This window comes from Culex pipiens, chromosome 2 (assembly GCF_016801865.2).
Source record: "Culex pipiens pallens isolate TS chromosome 2, TS_CPP_V2, whole genome shotgun sequence".
NCBI lineage: Eukaryota > Metazoa > Arthropoda > Insecta > Diptera > Culicidae > Culex > Culex pipiens.
Window position 1 is genome coordinate 46256043 of NC_068938.1, and position 17778 is coordinate 46273820.

The following is a 17778-nucleotide window of genomic DNA, read 5'->3' on the forward strand; positions in this document are numbered from 1 at the left end:
AAAGACGAAACACCCTTTTCCATCTCTGGACGTGCTATTCAAAAATCTTTTTTTCCCCTTCTCTCTGGTTCTTCGTCATGGTGGTTATTCTTGTAGCATTAACACTTCAACTTTTTTGGAAAATAAATATGGATTTTATAGAAAACCTGGATTTTTGGGTTTCAAAAGATCGGAAATTCTATGCTCTTTCCGATGACATATAGGATGACTTTTGAATCGTGGATCGGTTCGGATGCCGGTGGATTTTCCGACAACGAAATTCCGGGTTGGTACGAAATTCCAACGAAAAATCAGTTCTATCGATACAAAAACCTCTAAAACGGTATTATATCCACTCCAAAATGTTTATTTGGCAACTCTACGGTAATATATTGACTTTTAGATAAATTAAAAGTTTGCAAAATTCAGTTTAGATTAGTTTTATATAGAATTTACAGAGTTATATAAACTTTTATACTAAGTAGTTAGTAAACTTTATATTCAATCCAAATTATTTTTTTAATCGGAGGGGCCTCGACTGTTTGCCCAGTTCGGTCGGTATGTTTTGTTCGCGATTTTAGATTTGATTTTTCCGGTGCAATATTATAATTGGCGCCGTCAAAAATGTCTCATTCAGTGCGTGTGAATGATTGTAGTGCGAGAATGGTGAAGTTTTGGAAAATTTCCGTGGAATTAGTGTGTTTTTTGAGGAAATAAATTTGTATTTCCGAGTGATTCCAAGATGGAAGCTTTCATAAGCAGGGCCGTGGATGCCATGTGTTAGTGTATTGGTAGGATAAGGTTACAGAACGGAAAAGAAAAGGCCTTGCGACAGCTTTGCGTCTCTTTCGTGGTTGTGCAGCGCGGAGTTGTGTGTTGGAGCGAGACGGGAAGTGCGATGACTCGGACGGCTGGCATTGAGCTTTGTTCGTGTGCGTGCCGTCACGCTCCTGATGATGAGAGCGAGAACGGTCGATGTCATCATCCTGATCTGTGCGAGGCGTTGATGATGGCCAGGAGAGAGTGTTGCTGAGAGTGATGCGAGAGTCTACAGTTTGGCAGCAACTTTGGTGAGCCCGTTTTGATTTGAGTTGTATTGTTGATTTGATTTTGGTTGGCCGCGGTGGGTTTTCCTTTAGTAATTTGTTGGCGTCGAACTGTCACAAATTAATCGCGGTAGATCGCGGTGGATATTTTTCTACCACAGTTTTTTTTGTGTGTAATCAATGTGGTAGATGCTTTGGTGGATTTTTGACGGTTCCAATTATTTCAGGAAGGTCCACCGCGGTTGGCCGGAATCGGATTAACATTACAACTTTGGTGTTTTTCTGTCTGATTAGATAACGTGATGAGGAAGGGATGAATGAAGGTTGAGCGTGTGCGGGTGTATGAATGTGTGTTTGTGTATTTTATTTTTTTTTGTGTGATTGGCTGAGTGAATGAATGAATGAAAGAGTATGTACATTACTAATGATATATTTGGTTTCAGGGCAAGCTTACTGCTGATATAAGAACAAACGGGTAGCGTTTCTCGGTGGTCGTGAGATCGTTTTTTTTTTTTTTAATGTTTATAAATAAAGAAATTTAGTCCGATTAGCAACGCGTCGCGTCAGTTTTGTGTTGCGCGTTCGTCGCCGTGTTTGATAAATGATACAGCCGTTTTTCCTTGTATTATTTCTGCGATTCGAAAGTATGTGTTTTGTTGGTTCACTATACGCTTGCGAGGTATAAAATTTGAAAAGACGTTTTCCGTAAAACGCATGAAAAAAACTCTCAGCATTATAGCTCGGAAAGCACGATAACGAGTATTTCTCCTACGCGGTTGTTAAGCCCTTCTTGTAGCTTCGTAACTCATCAGTTATCGGTCGCTAATCTTATAATTATTCAAAAGTTGAAATCGTCTATGATCCACTCGAATTAATTTACGTAGAGTTTAATATTTTACTTGTTAGTTATATTTTTTGTGGTTTTATCTTTCCACAGCCGGCTGTCTAAGATAATCCATCTAAACGTAAATAAATCACAAATAAACGGGAATAGTCTCAACAGCAGCATCCGATTGCTAGCCTTGGGAATAATACATCAACCCATTAAACAAAACTTATCGATTATTTTGGTCATATCATCATCTTCTATGATGAATCCTGACCATTACCCTTCCCTACTAACAAAATCCCAAGTAGAAGTAGTTTTCCGGCACACGCGGGGGTGTGGATATCGTATAGAACCCACCCTTAGTAGCAGCCTGTGCTAACTAACATTCCCGTCCCGTTCCCTCGAGATCTACAAACTGACATGGCGGGCGCCGTTGGTGGCCAATGACTGTTACCTATCTACAGCAGCTCTAGTTTTGATGATCTTGATGTTTTGTCTTTTCAGCGCATTCATGCATGCTGTTGATAAGGGAAACATCACTAGATCGTTGAAGCGTATGATCGCTAGTGCTGATGGGATATTACGGTCCTGTTCAGCAACGGAGAAGGACAACCATGGGTGGTCTCTCATGCTCATGCTCATGCTCAATCCAAATTATTTTTTTAATCAGTCAAGGATGCCTATTTGGAGTTGAAAGACTGGATTGATGGTGATAAGTCAACAAATAACTGCATTTATGTAAACTTTTCGAAAGGTGTACCATTTTTTGCACTTTTTTTGATTTTTGTAATAGTTTTTGCTATATAACTTTGTATAGAAATCCTCGGCAGTGTGTTTTTCGTTTTTTCTTTCGCGTGCGTGTGAAGGTGCGGCTGGCTTTGGCTGTCCCGATGACAGCTAGCCAGTTCGATTTGCGAACCTTTTCGTCGGGTCGCAAATTTTTCCGCGTCCGTCGTCGGTGTGCAACAATAACAAAACCCTATCATACCATTTCAGCTCGATAAACATTGTAACTCGTCGTTCGCAACGTTAATCAGTACCTCACTAAACATCAATCATTTAAAACTCGTACAATCATCTCAAGTTAAAAATTGCACTGTTCAATCCTTCATTCATTAATTTCAAATGATTTTGGTTCTATCTTTCCACAGCCAGCTGTCTAAGACTAAACCATTTCATCTAAAATTTAACAACAGATAAACGGGAAATGTCTCATCCGCAGCATCCGATTGCTTGCCTTGAGAATAATACATAATACCTTTCAACAAACATTTTGATTTTGGGTCGCATCATCATCTTCTGTGGTGAATCCTGACCAAATACCCTACCCTACTAACAAATTTTCAGGTTCCTGGCGCTCGTGGGGTGTATTAGCACAGAGTAAATCAGCTGCCCTAGTAGCAACCTGCGCTAACTAACATTCCCGTCCCTTAAAATCGAGATCTACAAACTGACATGGCGGGCGCCGCTGGTGGCCAATGACTGTTACCTATTCGCAACTGATCTAGTTTTGGCAATCATGGTGTTTTATCTTTTCAGCGCATTCATACATGCTGTTGATAAGGGAAACACCACTAGATCGTCGAAGCCTATAATCAGTAGTGCTGAAAGGATATTATGGTTCTGTTCAGCAACGGAGGGGCAACCATGGGTGATCTCTCATGCTCATGCTCATGCTCATGCTATAACTTTGTATAGAAATCCTCCTTTCATGGGCTATTTGTAGCAAAATGTTCGGCATGAAATTTGAACAAAACGTAGTACTAGGTTTATATCAAACTGTAAATTGTTTACATGTTTCATCACAAAATGTGCAAAGTGCTTTTTTTTACATACTGTATACAAAATTATAAATCCTCTTCAAAGTTCGACTGTTTTTTTTTTTTTTTTTTTTGATTTATTATAGAGATTTTACACCATTGTGCATTCGTCTCTTCAAGGTGGATAGTAGAAGAGGAAAGTTTACAAAGTTTTTGATCACTTGTCTGGCTATATTTCAATGATTGATACCATGTCTTTTTTCTAACGATTTCTGTCTTAGTTTCAAATATTTACGGGCAAATTTGGATCTTAAATTATCAAGTTCTTTACTTTTTTCTTCGTCCTCTTCCTTCGAGGATTTAACCGTTAACTCATAACACTTATTGTAATAATATTTTGCTTGTATGGCATCTTCGTCTTCTTCATCTGTTGTTTCTTCTTTAGCCATCTCTCTTCGTTTTGTTCTTAAGTCGTAATCCGCGTCCAAATATGCTTGCAAGCGCTTCCGGGATTTGCGAGTGTGCTTAGAAAGCACGGTCTCGAATCCATCGTTAGATTCTTCGGCAATTTCACTTGTTTCCATTGCATTTTGGTCTGGTTTACTGTTGTTGCTTTTTCTGCTGCTGCTGCTGCTGCTGCTTGGCTCAGGTTCAGTCGGTGGTGTACTGCTGTTTTGGTTCACCTTTTTACTCGAATCCCCACTTTTTTTGTTCTTTGCTTTGAGTTTGCAAAGCGATTTTTTGCCTATAATCGTCACTGCTGCAGCAGCGTTGTTTACAGTGATTGATTTCGGCGTTGGCTGTTTCAGCAACATCCGCAGGGTCCGAACTCCATTTGGGATCCCTGGGAAGAAGTTAATCCAGCGGTCGTTGGTGATGGTCAAAATTTCGCCGAATTTACTCATCACTTTGACTACGTCATCATTGCTTATGCCTAGAGGTAGGTCAAGCACACGAACTTCCGTAGCGTTGTTGTCCAGGTAAATCGGGATTTTGCAACCCTGATATACCAGAGGTTTGTCGATGATGGACGAGGCCATTGCTGAGTCGGCGAACTGCAACACGGCTATTCTTCTCCTATTGCATAATTGCAATGCTCGCAAGTTTTCTTGGTTTACTTGAAGGTCTGCGAGAAATTTTTTTACAAGCTTTGGGCTTGGTTGGTTTTGGAGTTGACAAAAATCCAGAACCACACTGTTTTTGTCTACGGTGCACATTTTAAAAAAAGCGGCGACGCGCACACAAACTGCGGACTGGCGTTGAGAATGCGACTTGTAAGGTCGGTGGTTACTTTGCAACTGTCGACTGTTTTAATGCAACTGTAATTTGTTTATAAAAATTTGTTTATAAAAATAAATTTATAACGAGCACTAAGTGGGGGAGCCCAGATTTTTCCATTAAAAATAATTTGGAGTTACAGTCAAGATATAAAAAACTAAAGCATGTAAATTAAGCTTACTCACTTCAAGAAAATGTTGAAAAATAGTAATCATAGTATTTTTTTTACATTGGCACCAGAATATAATTATTCAGATTACAGATAGAAAAAAAAAAAACAACTTTGTAGAACATTGTTACACTAAAATAACTAAAAAAATTCCCTGCAGGGTTAGAAAAAACTGGAAAAAATAAAATGATATAGAATATTTTGTTTTGCATGAAAAATTTCAGATTCGTAAGTATATCAATTTTCCCATAAAATGACATGTGCCAAAAAAAATACAATTGAGTAACAAAAAATGGCAGAATGTTTTGAAGCTATTATTGATTTTGATTTAGATGAAAACCACATTTTTTTGGAATCTGGCATCCAATTTTACATAAAAGTCCCTTTGACACAAAATTTCCAAACCTCACCATTTCAGGCTACAGATTATTAAAAACCACGTCAAAAATAGAATAGTCGTACCTCCCTTTCTTTAAATTTGGCCCGCCATTCAAAAACTTTGAGCACCCCTGCTCAATATCCTCTAAAAAGCAGGAACCGATCAGCAAAATCAATCAAAAAAAGATTTTTTACAAAATAAAGACTTTTCCAGCACGAGCCGTATATTTACTATACAAGGCTCTTCCATGCTGAGTGCTGACAAAATGGAGTTTTGCACCGAGTTGCATGAAACTAATTTTTGTAATTCCAAAAAACACCTTTGAATAAGATTTTTCACTGAAACTTTTGAGACCTCGCTTCAGGTTGGCATCGAAAAGTATTACTTATCAATACAAGTGCTGAAATGTTAAACTTTTCAGCGACCAAATGAGTGCTGTAATGAACTTTTCAGCACTGTTTTAACTCGTGATTACAAGAAAAGTAAATATTTTCAAAATGGAATTACAAAAAGTACTTTACTTCTATTCGGGGAGTTGTTTCTCAATTTTCTTTACCATATATTTCACACAGCTTTATTTTATTTCTCATTTTGGTAACTCTACTGACACTTTATTATAAATGGTTGCCTTAAAAACTACAAACACCGCACATGCTTAGTACCATACAAACTATTCGCAGTGAAATATGACTGAGTTTTTGTTTTGGCCTTATACAATGGAATGATTTTTTGTCTTCTTCAATACACCTCTAACAAATCGATGAATGTGAATAAATCTAAAATCTAGTTTATTGTTTCGAATCCCACGCCAGAGATGAGCATGGTCCACTTAAATTCTACGAGCACACCAAATATGACCACACGAGTTTGTTTCGGGTTTAAAATCTATCGTTTCTAGAGTACTACAATAAATTAAAGCTTTCAGTCTGTAATAGCAAATAAAGTGTGGAAATTGGTAAAAATAAAGGACGAATCAGTTCTAACAAAAATCTCACCAGAGAAAGTGTGTGTGTCTCTTCACACTAACAGGATAGTACCATTCACAAACACTAAAATACAACGATTATAAAACATTTGGCATTTGATAGGATCGCGTTTTGTTACAAAAAATGTTATAAAATCTGTTACGAAAACGTTTCCCTTCCTACTTTCTAGTGGTGACTGATTGTAGTGGAACATTTACGAGTCTCGCCTTCGTCGAATCAACGCCGATTAATACTTTTGCACGTGGCCATCTTCGGCTCCACCATTCACCTGTTGCTGCTGCTGCTTTTTGTCCGAGTTCGTCATCGACTTCGGTGGGATGTAGTAGAACCAAGCGCCGAAGAAGAACAAGATGGAGCACGCTTTTCCGATGAGTGCGAGCAGGAGCATGAACCTGTGAGGGGAGGGTGAACTTTGGTGAGTGAATGGTGGGAAGGGGTTGGATGAATTTTGTACTAACTTGCTCATGAACGCGTTGTCGTACACGAGACAGGCTCCGTGACCGTCGCAGGACTCTTGCCATAGGATACACGTTTCGTCGATGAGTCGGCCAAAGATCATCGGAGCGGGGATGGTTCCCAGGACGCGAACCTTGATCCATTGGATGCCGAGCGCGAATGAACGCTGGTCATCGTGAACGCAGCGCAGCGTGGCCGACAGCGCGGGCATCGTGGCCAAAAAGGTGAAAAACATCACGAGGAAGCAGAGACTCACGAAGATCCACAGGTGGTTGCAGCGTGATTCGCACATGGTGTTCACCGCGTCGTAACTTCGGTACGGTTCACTCGGGCCGAACGTTGCGTTGATACAGGCGCAATCCCGGTACACTTTGGCGCCAACCACGTTCACCTCCTCGGAGCATCCGGCGTGACAGGGCGAGTAGTACATGACCCCGTCGGCACCGCAAATTGGCTCGTAATTGGCCTTGCTGCACGAACAGCGGCTGTTGCACGCGTTGTCCAACGTCTTTGGCAGTACGAACAGCTCCGTCGAGCGGGCGTCCGGTGTTCGCAGGTTGTCCTGAGGGAAGTACGGTGCCGTTACGCCGGCGAATGTCAGATTTGGGCACGAAAGGAAGAAGCAAACGGTGAACAACGCTGCAAACACCGTTGCAAACAAACAAAAACGGATGATTCCCGAACAGGACAGGTTCAGCTTCTTGACGAGGTAACCCCCGAGGAAGGTTCCACCACCACCAGCGGGAACCGTTATGATACCTGAAAGAATAAATAAATCAAGCTCAATTTACAGCACTTGCTTCATCAAACTAACCCATCAACAGTGCAGACCATACGGCCGTTACGCTGAACTGATTCTCAATCAACTTGGGCAAAAACACCGCAAACCCGGATATAACCAGTCCCTCCGAAGCTCCAGCCAAGTTCAAAAAGAAAAACGTCGGATTTTTCAGCAAAGCCGCCAACGCTTTCGGAATTTCCCGAATCTTCGTAAACGTCTGCTGGCGCGTCTGCTCTCCACCGTCCGACGCTCCCTGATGCGCTTCCGAGACCTTTTCCAGCTTTTCCGACCCGGGCAGCGCCCTTGGATAGGCCAAAATCGGTACCGCTAGCAGTAGGCAAAATCCGGCCATAAACACAAATCCGATCCACCAGGCTCCGACCCAAACCTTGCTGTGGGGCGTCAGGCCTAACCTGTGGAGCAGAAAAAAAAACAAAAAAAACCGCACTACAATTGACCAGTTTACACCTTCAAAGCCATTATAACCCGTCCACAACAGCCATTGAGAGGAAAAACAAAAAAAAAACGTTACTTAATCCACCTTTAGGTGGTTGGTGCCTTCCTCTCATTTATAGTGATTCCAACCCCCCTAAAGTGTCCACATGTTTATGGATCTCCCCTAACGTTCGCAGCACCTACCCAGTCACGACGTTCTAGCAGGATTCTAGCAGAGTTCTTACAGAGCTGGATATTCATATAGAATTCTAGCAGAAATGTTCTACCGTTCTAGCAGGATTCTGACAGAACCAGCTCTATATTTCGTGACTGGGTAAGAGGTCCTAATACAAATAAGTGATGAGTAAAAAAACAGACTACCTACAGACTTTTTGTCAAGATTATACAGACACGGCCTTTGAGGAAAATGGCATCCCTCTACACGGCTTTTTCGTGGCGATCAGACCCGACCAGTTGAGGTTATGTGAATTCAGACCATTTTTTAAACTGCTTGTAATTTAAGATAGGTAAGTCAGATCTTAAAAATTCTTACTTCACCTAAAAGGTCTTCTCATATGCTTTCTAAAAATATATAACATGTCAGGGTTTCATGAAAAAACCACCCTTTTTACCATAATTTAATTTAATATAAAACCGTTTTTTAATCATAACTTTTTAAATACATGATAAAACTGCATGAATTTAAATAGCATCTCAGGGGACGTTAAGACGGTTCGATTAAAACCATTCCGGCCAAAATCGGTTGAGCCTGTGACAAGATATCCCAGTGACATTGATTTGGTACACATGTCTACATACAGCCAAACACACAGACATTTGCTCAGCTGGTGATTCTGAGTCGATATGTACACATGAAGGTAGGTCTAGGAGGTCTAATTAAACAGTTCATTTTCCGAGTGATTTTATAGCCTTTCCTCAGTAAGGTGAGGAAGGCAAAAACATTCCTTTCGAGTGGCGTCCCGCCAATCGTTAGAGCGCCCATTCATCGAAATCCACTTTTCCCATGCATGCAGCGAGCGAGGGATTATCAACGGATTACAACATAATCGAGCATTTTTCACCCATTTTTGTTTTGTTTCGAGTACTCGCGAGTTGTTCTTGCGCTTCGATGCGTTACGTGTAATGTTGGAGAAGGGTAATATTTCAATTTTCAAGCGTTCCTATTTATTGTTACTACTTTTATTAAGTAATTATTTTAATTATATTTCAATTGTATTTCAGAAAAAAAAATTTTTTTCAATAATTCCATTTTTAAATGAGCTTTTATTTAAATTTTGCTGCCACAAAAAAAAATAATAAAAAATGTATGTACAAGCCATTGTTTTTCAACATTTAAATGAAAAAAAGTGTTTTAAAATGCGCTTTACTCCAGTCTTAGTCTTTGCAGTTGTTTTGCAATCTGTAGTTTTCAAATTTTCAAAAGTTTCAAAAGTATTGGGAATTTTTTTTACAATCTCCATCAGAATTTCACAAACAAAAAATAATAAAAAAAATGAATTGTCTCCTGAATTCGAAACGATTTTAAAGGAGGAGGGGGGAAGTGACAAATATTAGCTACAGCCTAATTTTCGAAAAATGTAATTCTTTGTTTGTAAACAATTTGAAAATAATATCACAAAATATCGTGTTATGAAGCACCAATCAACGATGTTTTTATAATTTACCAGAAGACTACATACATGAAAAAATCATACAAAAAAACGATTTAATATCGTCAAATTAGTCAAAAAAAAATCCTTTTTTTTTAATTCGCGTTATTCCATGAATGATAAGGCGAGGAACATACCCAAAAACTGAAAAAAATTACATTTTCCTGAGAAATAAACCAAAAAAGGTCTTTTAAATTCTTTTTTTTTTGTTAATAACCACAGAAAAAACCACAGACTGTCTCTGCTTTAACTTCGAGTTTCATCATTTTTTGCAATTCCGGATTGAAACACTGACTTTTTAAAAAACATGTTTTTTTATGTGAAAATTCGTCTTTTTCAAAAATCACATTTTTTTTAAATTCATTACTCTTTTTACCATACTTCTCTATAGCTCAAAAGTTGCGGATTTTTGTTCCCTAAAACTTATAAAAAAATATCGAATATAAAAAAGGTTTTTTGGGAAATTGAGATTTTTGTGAGAAAAAAAAAGTTAATTGAAAAATCGGCAATGTTCAATTGTCCTCAACAATACCTACAACTTTGCCGAAGACACCACATTGATCAGAAAATTCACTAAAAAATTACAGATGTTTGAATATTTATGTACCATTTTTGTATGGACAGCTGCCAACTTGTATGGGTGAACCAATGACTTCTTTGGTCATAGGGAAGGTCCCCACAAAGTTTGAGCCAAATCAAAAATATGTTTTGCAAAAATCTTTTTTTAACCCTAGAAAACGTAAATCTACCATTAGATTTAACACGATCCTAAATCCTGCCACAAAATAAGCATTTTTAGTTTCCCAAAACATATAAAAACCATATTTCAACTTTTAGTGATGAAAAGTAAAATAAAAAAAATCTGAATTTTTACGTGTACCTATATTTTTTTTTTTTTCTAAACAGTCCAAATCCTAACCTACAACTTTTTCCAAAGAAACCAAATTGATCAGAAAATTCCTTCCTAAGGTACAGACTTTCGAACATTCACAAACCAATATTTGTACGACCAGGCCGCAAAATTGTATGGAGACTTGTATGAAAATACAAATGATGTAATATGGCTTCTTATGACATAAGGAATTCATGGCCAAAGTTTCATCAAAAAATATAAAATTCAAAAACGATGCAGCGACTTCGAGTTACAGCAGAATCTAAACTAAAATACAATGTTCAAATTACTTACGCTTACAAGTGGCTGAGCCTATTATAACAAGTCTACAATGATTCATTGATATCTGGAAATCTGTTTACGATTAAGAGCGAGTTTTTCACCGATGTGAAACAGGTCGTATCGAGGTGCTCCGATTTGGATGAAACTTTCAGGGTTTGTTTGTCTATACATGAGATGAACTCATGCCAAATATGAGCCTTCTACGACAAAGGGAAGTGGGGTAAAACGGGCATTGAAATTTGAGGTCGTAAAAACATGAAAAATCTTATAATTGCTCGCATTTCCGTAAAACTTCATCAATTCCAACTCTCTTAGATACATTTGGATGGTCTTTTGAAGCCCTTCAAAAGGGTAAAACAGGGTTTCGCCTACTTGATACAGCATTTGACGTATTGAACACAGGGTATGAAAAATCTAACCTTTTTGCCTTCCTCACCTTACTGAGGAAAGGCTATAAAATCACTCGGAAAATGATTTTTTTAATTAGACCTCCTAGACCTACCTTCATTTGTACATATCGACTCAGAATCACCAGCTGAGCAAATGTCTGTGTGTTTGGCTGTATGTAGACATGTGTACCAAATCAATGTCACTGGAATATCTCGTCACAGGCTCAACCGATTTTGGCCGGAATGGTTTTAATCGAACCGTCTTAACGTCCCCTGAGATGCTATTTAAATTCATGCAGTTTTATCATGTATTTAAAAAGTTATGATTAAAAAACGGTTTTATATTAAATTAAATTATGGTAAAAAGGGTGGTTTTTTCATGAAACCCTGACATGTTATATATTTTTAGAAAGCATATGAGAAGACCTTTTAGGTGGAGTAAGAATTTTCAAGATCTGACTTACTTATCTTAAATTACAAGCAGTTTAAAAAATGGTCTGAATTCACATAACCTCAACTGGTAGGGTCTGATCGCCACGAAAAAGCCGTGTAGAGGGATGCCATTTTCCTCAAAGGCCGTGTCTGTATAATCTTGACAAAAAGTCTGTAGGTAGTCTGTTTTTTTACTCATCACATATTTTTATTAGGACCTCTTAGGTGCTGCGAACGTTAGGGGAGATCCATAAACATGTGGACACGTTAGAGGGGTTGGAATCACTATAAATGAGAGGAAGGCACCAACCACCTTAAGGTGGATTAAGTAACGTTTTTCATAAATGTTTTATTTAATTATTTTCTTAATCAAATTCATAACTCCAACATCTCAATCTAATGTAAAATTTCCTGAGGATTCCGAATATGTCAAAATTGAGACCAAAAAGTGCCGCTATGGAGGCCTACAGGGCAAAAAATAACGTTGTAAAATGTTTGTTCTAGAAAAATCGAAAAACTACGAGAAAAACTGCGATTGGCCAAAAAGTTAATACCGTAGGCTTATAGTTCATGAAATTCCCTAACTTTTGACCTATGGGAGTATGGGTGTTGGAGGCTGTTGCAAAAAGTTATTAAGGTTTTAAAAAAATCCATTTTTAACAGTAATTTGCAAAAGCTATGAGAAAAAGTCAAACCAATCCTGGATGTCTATAGCACATTTTGAAGGGCTTCAAAAGACCATTCAAATGCATCTAAGAAAGTTGGAATTGATGCAGTTTTACGGAAATGCGAGCAATTATAAGATTTTTCATGATTTTTCGACCTCAAACTTCAATGCCCGTTTTAACCCACTTCCCTTTGTCGTAGAGGGTTCATATTTGGCATGAGTTCATCTCATGTATACACAAACAAACCCTGAAAGTTTCATCCAAATTGGAGCACCTCGATACGACCTCTAGAACAAACCGAGCAGAATCTACAAATACTGCCTCTTAAACTCATGTTTTATTGTGAAATTAGAAAGTTAAAAAAAAACTAAACGCAAATTAAAAATTGTGGACCTAAAGCCTCAACGAAATAACCAAAAAGCGATAACTATCAATTGCATCTTTCCCGAACAAACGTAGGGCACACAAATCTACCAACTACATTCATACACAATAATGTTAAGAGACGACCACGCGAAAAAAAATATTCATGGAAATAAAAACTCCAATGTCCATATACACTAGGGCCAGGAAGGAGATCTTTTGCGCGATATTGTTTATGTTTAATTTCCTGTGAGGTTAACTATTGGTTTATGAGTAAAACAAACATTTATTTACGTGGATTTGAAGGTTCGCATAAATAATTTCAATTAAATCTGTAAAGGTAAACAGTGGCCAAACTTCCGGCTGAGTTCGCCTTTTAAAGAATCTTTGCTATTAGTTAACAGGAAACAAAAAAATGTGCATACAAACCCTGCAGCTAGATTTGCGAAAAATGTGAGCAAACAAGCAAGTCAATGTTCGCGATTCTACCGGAATCCTTTTGGTAGGTGTAATTATGAATTCATCAGACAACACCTTAATTTGGATTCTTACAAAAAAATAACTTGCACTGATTAATCCTCTTACAAGAATTCATAACAATTTCAAACAATATGAAATTCATTTCAAAAAGTTGATAAGAATATTGTTCAAGTAATTTCGAAACCACTGTTTTTCTTAGACAACTTTTTTCCAACAAAAAAATTGTGTCACTTCGAAAGAAGTACACATTCCGACACAAACCTCGAACATTTTGCAATGTTTGATGATCCCTTGTACCGAGTCCCACAGCGACACTGGTTTCTGGTGGACCAGAGAAAGGTCTCAAGAAATACCTTTTCACTTTTCGTCCCCCTGTCCCTTTTCCCTGGTAGGACCAGAATGCCTTCTGGTGTTTCACGGGGGGAGAAACCTTGACGGATGTGCATTTTGTTGTGACTATATTATATCAACCAGACGATGCCGCCGCCGCCAAAGGCAGTTCCTTGTACCATCAAAGGGGACGTTCAGAAATTACGGAATCAACTTCAAATTTGTTGAATCATTGTAACAAATATTTTCAACAATATCTTATTTATAAACTAAGTACCATTTTAAGAAATTCGATTAAAAAGTTACGTAGCTTATGTTTAGACCTTTAAAACTGAGTAAAAATCTCCCCAGAGAAGGTACGAGATGCGATTGTTCTTGTTAGCTTCATCTTCCGCAGAACACTGCAACCTGTACAACAGATCCATCAACCACGTAGAAAACGGGGGCCATCTCACAAAAGCCTTTCCTAGTTTTCATAGCTCACAACCCCATAACCACATAACTGTGGGGCTCATATTAATCATTTCTGTGTTTTTCGGGTGGCGCATTCAACAGCATCCCAAGCAGGTCGCGCCAAACATTTGAAAGTGACATACTGTCTAAATTTTGGCATTGTTATGAATATTACGTTAAAAACAATTCAGAGTAATATAGAAAATTAGGTCAAACTAATTCAAAATTTGGGTCCGTCCCAGATTCGCCCCCTCGAGCAAACCTTAAGAAAAGTCCTTATTGAATCATTTTGCCGCCCATTTGGCAGTCGACGCCACGGGGCAAAGTGAGTCGTCGTATTTTCCCATTATCCGGCTCAGATTTTCCGTTCGTTCCGTGGCGTGTCGTGGTATCCCTACCCCAGGTGCGATGTCGACGATTCTACACCAACCACGGTCGATTAATGGTTACAACCTAGAGATATTTTCACGCAATTTGAATATATTAATATTGGATGAGCGACGGCGATACGTGCGTCGTCTGGGAATGCAAATATTACCGCACTAAGGGCCCGGTGATATGCCTTAAACGTCTTACACACAGTTGATCCCCTTTTCATGTAGCTATTTTACTTCCCCCTTGCCAACACGTGTAATAGTGCATGCAATAGGACGAAAAACGGTTAGGTGTGAATGAATGTCAACAATGCGGAAAATGGTTTATAAACACATCATTCATCGCTCGGGGGGCAGGAGGATTAAGGGAAGGTGGATTGTGGAAGACTTTATCTGACATTTTTGAAGAAAAAAATTGTCGTCTCTAGGCGGACTTCAAAAATCAATTTATAAAAGTATAGATTTCTTTTTTTTTGTGAAAATCTCTGGTTAGATGAGTTGACTTGTTTCAAGTGACTTTGCCAATGTTTTGAAAAAAAAAATGTATTTAACTGGGCTAGACATGAAAAGGGAAATTTCAATGACAGTGATTGCACGATATTTGACAGTGGTTGCAGTCAGCATTCATCGCTGACAAAGATATTTCCCGTCAGCGACCTTCAGCACACGAAGTTGAATCGAACAAAACCCGAGCTCAACACTCAAGCAGCCGCCCGACCCGAAGCCACATGTTCCCTCTCTTGCTCTCTCTCTCTCTCTTCCTCTCTTCTCCTTCTTGTTCGTGCGGTACTGCATGGTGACAGCAATCGTTTGAAGGGCAGTCATGGGGAAGATGATCTAAATGTCTATAGAATTTAAAACAAACGTGCTCTGCGCGAATGCGTTTCTGGTGAAAGTCAAATAAATGTGTGTGTGTGTGTGTGTGTGTGTGTGTGTGTGTGTGTGTGTGTGTGTGTGTGTGTGTGTGTGTGTGTGTGTGTGTGTGTGACTTAACGTGACTTTTTGTTACGTCACAGATCATGATTATGTTGTGACTTTGCTAATGGTTTTTAATTATAGCATGAAATTGAAAAAAAATACAACCAAAAACAACAGTGACTGGTAAATTATGAAAACATCTTATTGGCATAAGTTAATCATTGAATAACCAATAAAATACAAATCAAAAAATATATAAATGCGAATAAAAATACCAAAAAGAATAAAACAACACAAAACATTTCAAGTTAAGTTTTTCGTAAAACAAAATTAGCTGAAAATGAAAATTAAAAAAATTGAAACATAACTGGTTTACTGCCCATGAAAAAAAATCACATAATGAAAAAAATACTCAATCTTTGATTAAGACTTTTAAAAAGGCTTTTGGCCAGGGTGCCAGCCTCGAAAAACCGGGAAAACCGGGAAAAAGTTGGAAACTTGATTCCGCCGGGAAAAAACTGCGAAAAAAGACCTGGGAATTTCAGTTGAATATTACATGATATTTTAATTGTTCTTCAAATTTCAAAATAATAATCTAATAGATGCCAGTTTACACATCAATTATTATTCAGAATCATTTTTTTTATTTAGGCAGCCATATGATTTTTTATGTCAAATCAATAAACCAAAAAAAACGTGTTGAACATTTAGATTTCAAAGTCAAAAAAATAATAAAACATAATTAAAAACGAAAATTTAATTATTGTTGTTCACGATTCTCGTGAAATTCATGAAATCTGGAAATTTCCGTGAAAACAAGTGAAATTTGACAAGTTTTTAAACCAACACTTAACAATTACTAAATTCAACAAACATTTTACCCACAAACCATTTTAATGTAAATTTTATTAGTTTTTGAAAAGTGTGATATAAACTATTTGAAGAATTGAAGGGAAAACATACATTTAAACATAATTGTTACAAAATATAAATAATAAATTTACAAATATTACGTAAATAAGAATTAGTCAAATTAAAAAGCTTAATCTTAAAAATATCACAATATCTTAAGGGTAAGATGATTGCAGTTAATCTTCTACCATCTATCATTTCTATTAATTTATTTGAATGAATAAATGTATCAAATCAAATCAAATCATCAAATAAAAACAAACGTTCTAGTAAAAGTATCAATTCAGTAGATAAAGTAGACTCTTGAATTGATGTTGCAGTGACCGTGGTTAAAAATGCAGCAATCGGGATATAAATTAAAAAAGTTGAAGTAAACTATTAGAAAAAGACATTAATTTTCAATTACTTACATAATTGAATCAAATTTTCATTCCCTGCGATTACAATTTGACTTTGAATTTAACTATATAATACTTTCTGAGTTAGGTGTAATTTTCACGAAATTTAATTATTTGATGAAGATGATTAGACAAGACTGTTAAATTTTGTTTTGATTTGTAATTAAATACAATGTATGATAGATAACATAAAAGCGAATCAAGAAAAAAAATCTTTTTAAGCTTCATAAATCGAATATGTTGAAAAAAACATTACGCCGTATACCCATATTTACACAAAGAACTTTAGAGCGCCTGCCGCGGGATTCGAACCGGCAACCTCTGGATTGTGAGTCCAGTGCGCGGTCCGATTGATCCACACGGGCGGGCCTTTTCCAACCAATATTTTAAATATATATATATAAAGACGACAAGACGAGATTCAAACTTTTTTTTTAAATAACAAAGAAAACATCAAACTAATTTTCTCAATTTTATCCAAAAAATTAAAAAAAAACATGAAAAAATAATTTAACGGCAAAGAACACATCTATTTCAAACCAAATACTTACGTCGACGTGTCCACGACTAACATGTCGGTGTAGAACAGCAGCAGCTGTCCCCCAATTACGTAGCCGGCTGCTGGGCCCACGACGGCCATCGTGTAGTAGATTCCTGAGGGAGGGAAAGTAAGCGAAAAAAAAACACATACACATGGTTAGCCTTTCTTTATTAAAAAATCACCGCACCCCCTCCCAACAAAGGTAGTTTGCCCCCCTTGCGAAGGATAACAGCTCACCACACATGTGTGGTCCAGCAGATGAGGTTTGAGGGTAATTTTGCCATAAATTTAAATCAACCACGTCTCCTGGTGCAGAGACATGGTATTCTTTTTAAACGGAAGCAACATGGTAGTCAGTGAAAAAGATGCAATGCCGTAAATTTAAGAATTCTTGTTTCACACTTGAAAAGCCATTTGTGGTGTAAGTTATTGAGACGGCTATAAATTTGCAACCAATCGATATGCAAAGTTTGAACAAAGGTCGTAAATTTTGAAGAAAAAAATGTACCAAACAGTAACTGAACAAATTGATAAAATGAAACCAAATAAAAATGTTCAATAAGTACAACCCATCACAA

General features: G+C 37.6%; 1 protein-coding gene across 5 annotated transcripts in view; it reads right to left on the reverse strand.

Moving 5' to 3' along the window:
* Positions 1 to 5999: 5999 nt before the first annotated feature.
* LOC120416791 (solute carrier organic anion transporter family member 4A1) overlaps positions 6000 to 17778 on the reverse strand; it is a 49863-nt gene continuing 38084 nt past the window's right edge. For all 5 annotated transcript variants that reach the window (XM_039578659.2, XM_039578660.2, XM_039578661.2 and 2 more), the window contains 4 exons: positions 17211 to 17313; positions 7697 to 8076; positions 6885 to 7641; positions 6000 to 6818 (listed from right to left, as the gene is read on the reverse strand). In XM_039578659.2, the coding sequence (XP_039434593.1) occupies positions 6653 to 6818; positions 6885 to 7641; positions 7697 to 8076; positions 17211 to 17313 (1406 nt within the window). In that variant the 3' untranslated portion in view covers positions 6000 to 6652. The remainder of the gene's footprint in view (positions 6819 to 6884; positions 7642 to 7696; positions 8077 to 17210; positions 17314 to 17778) is intronic.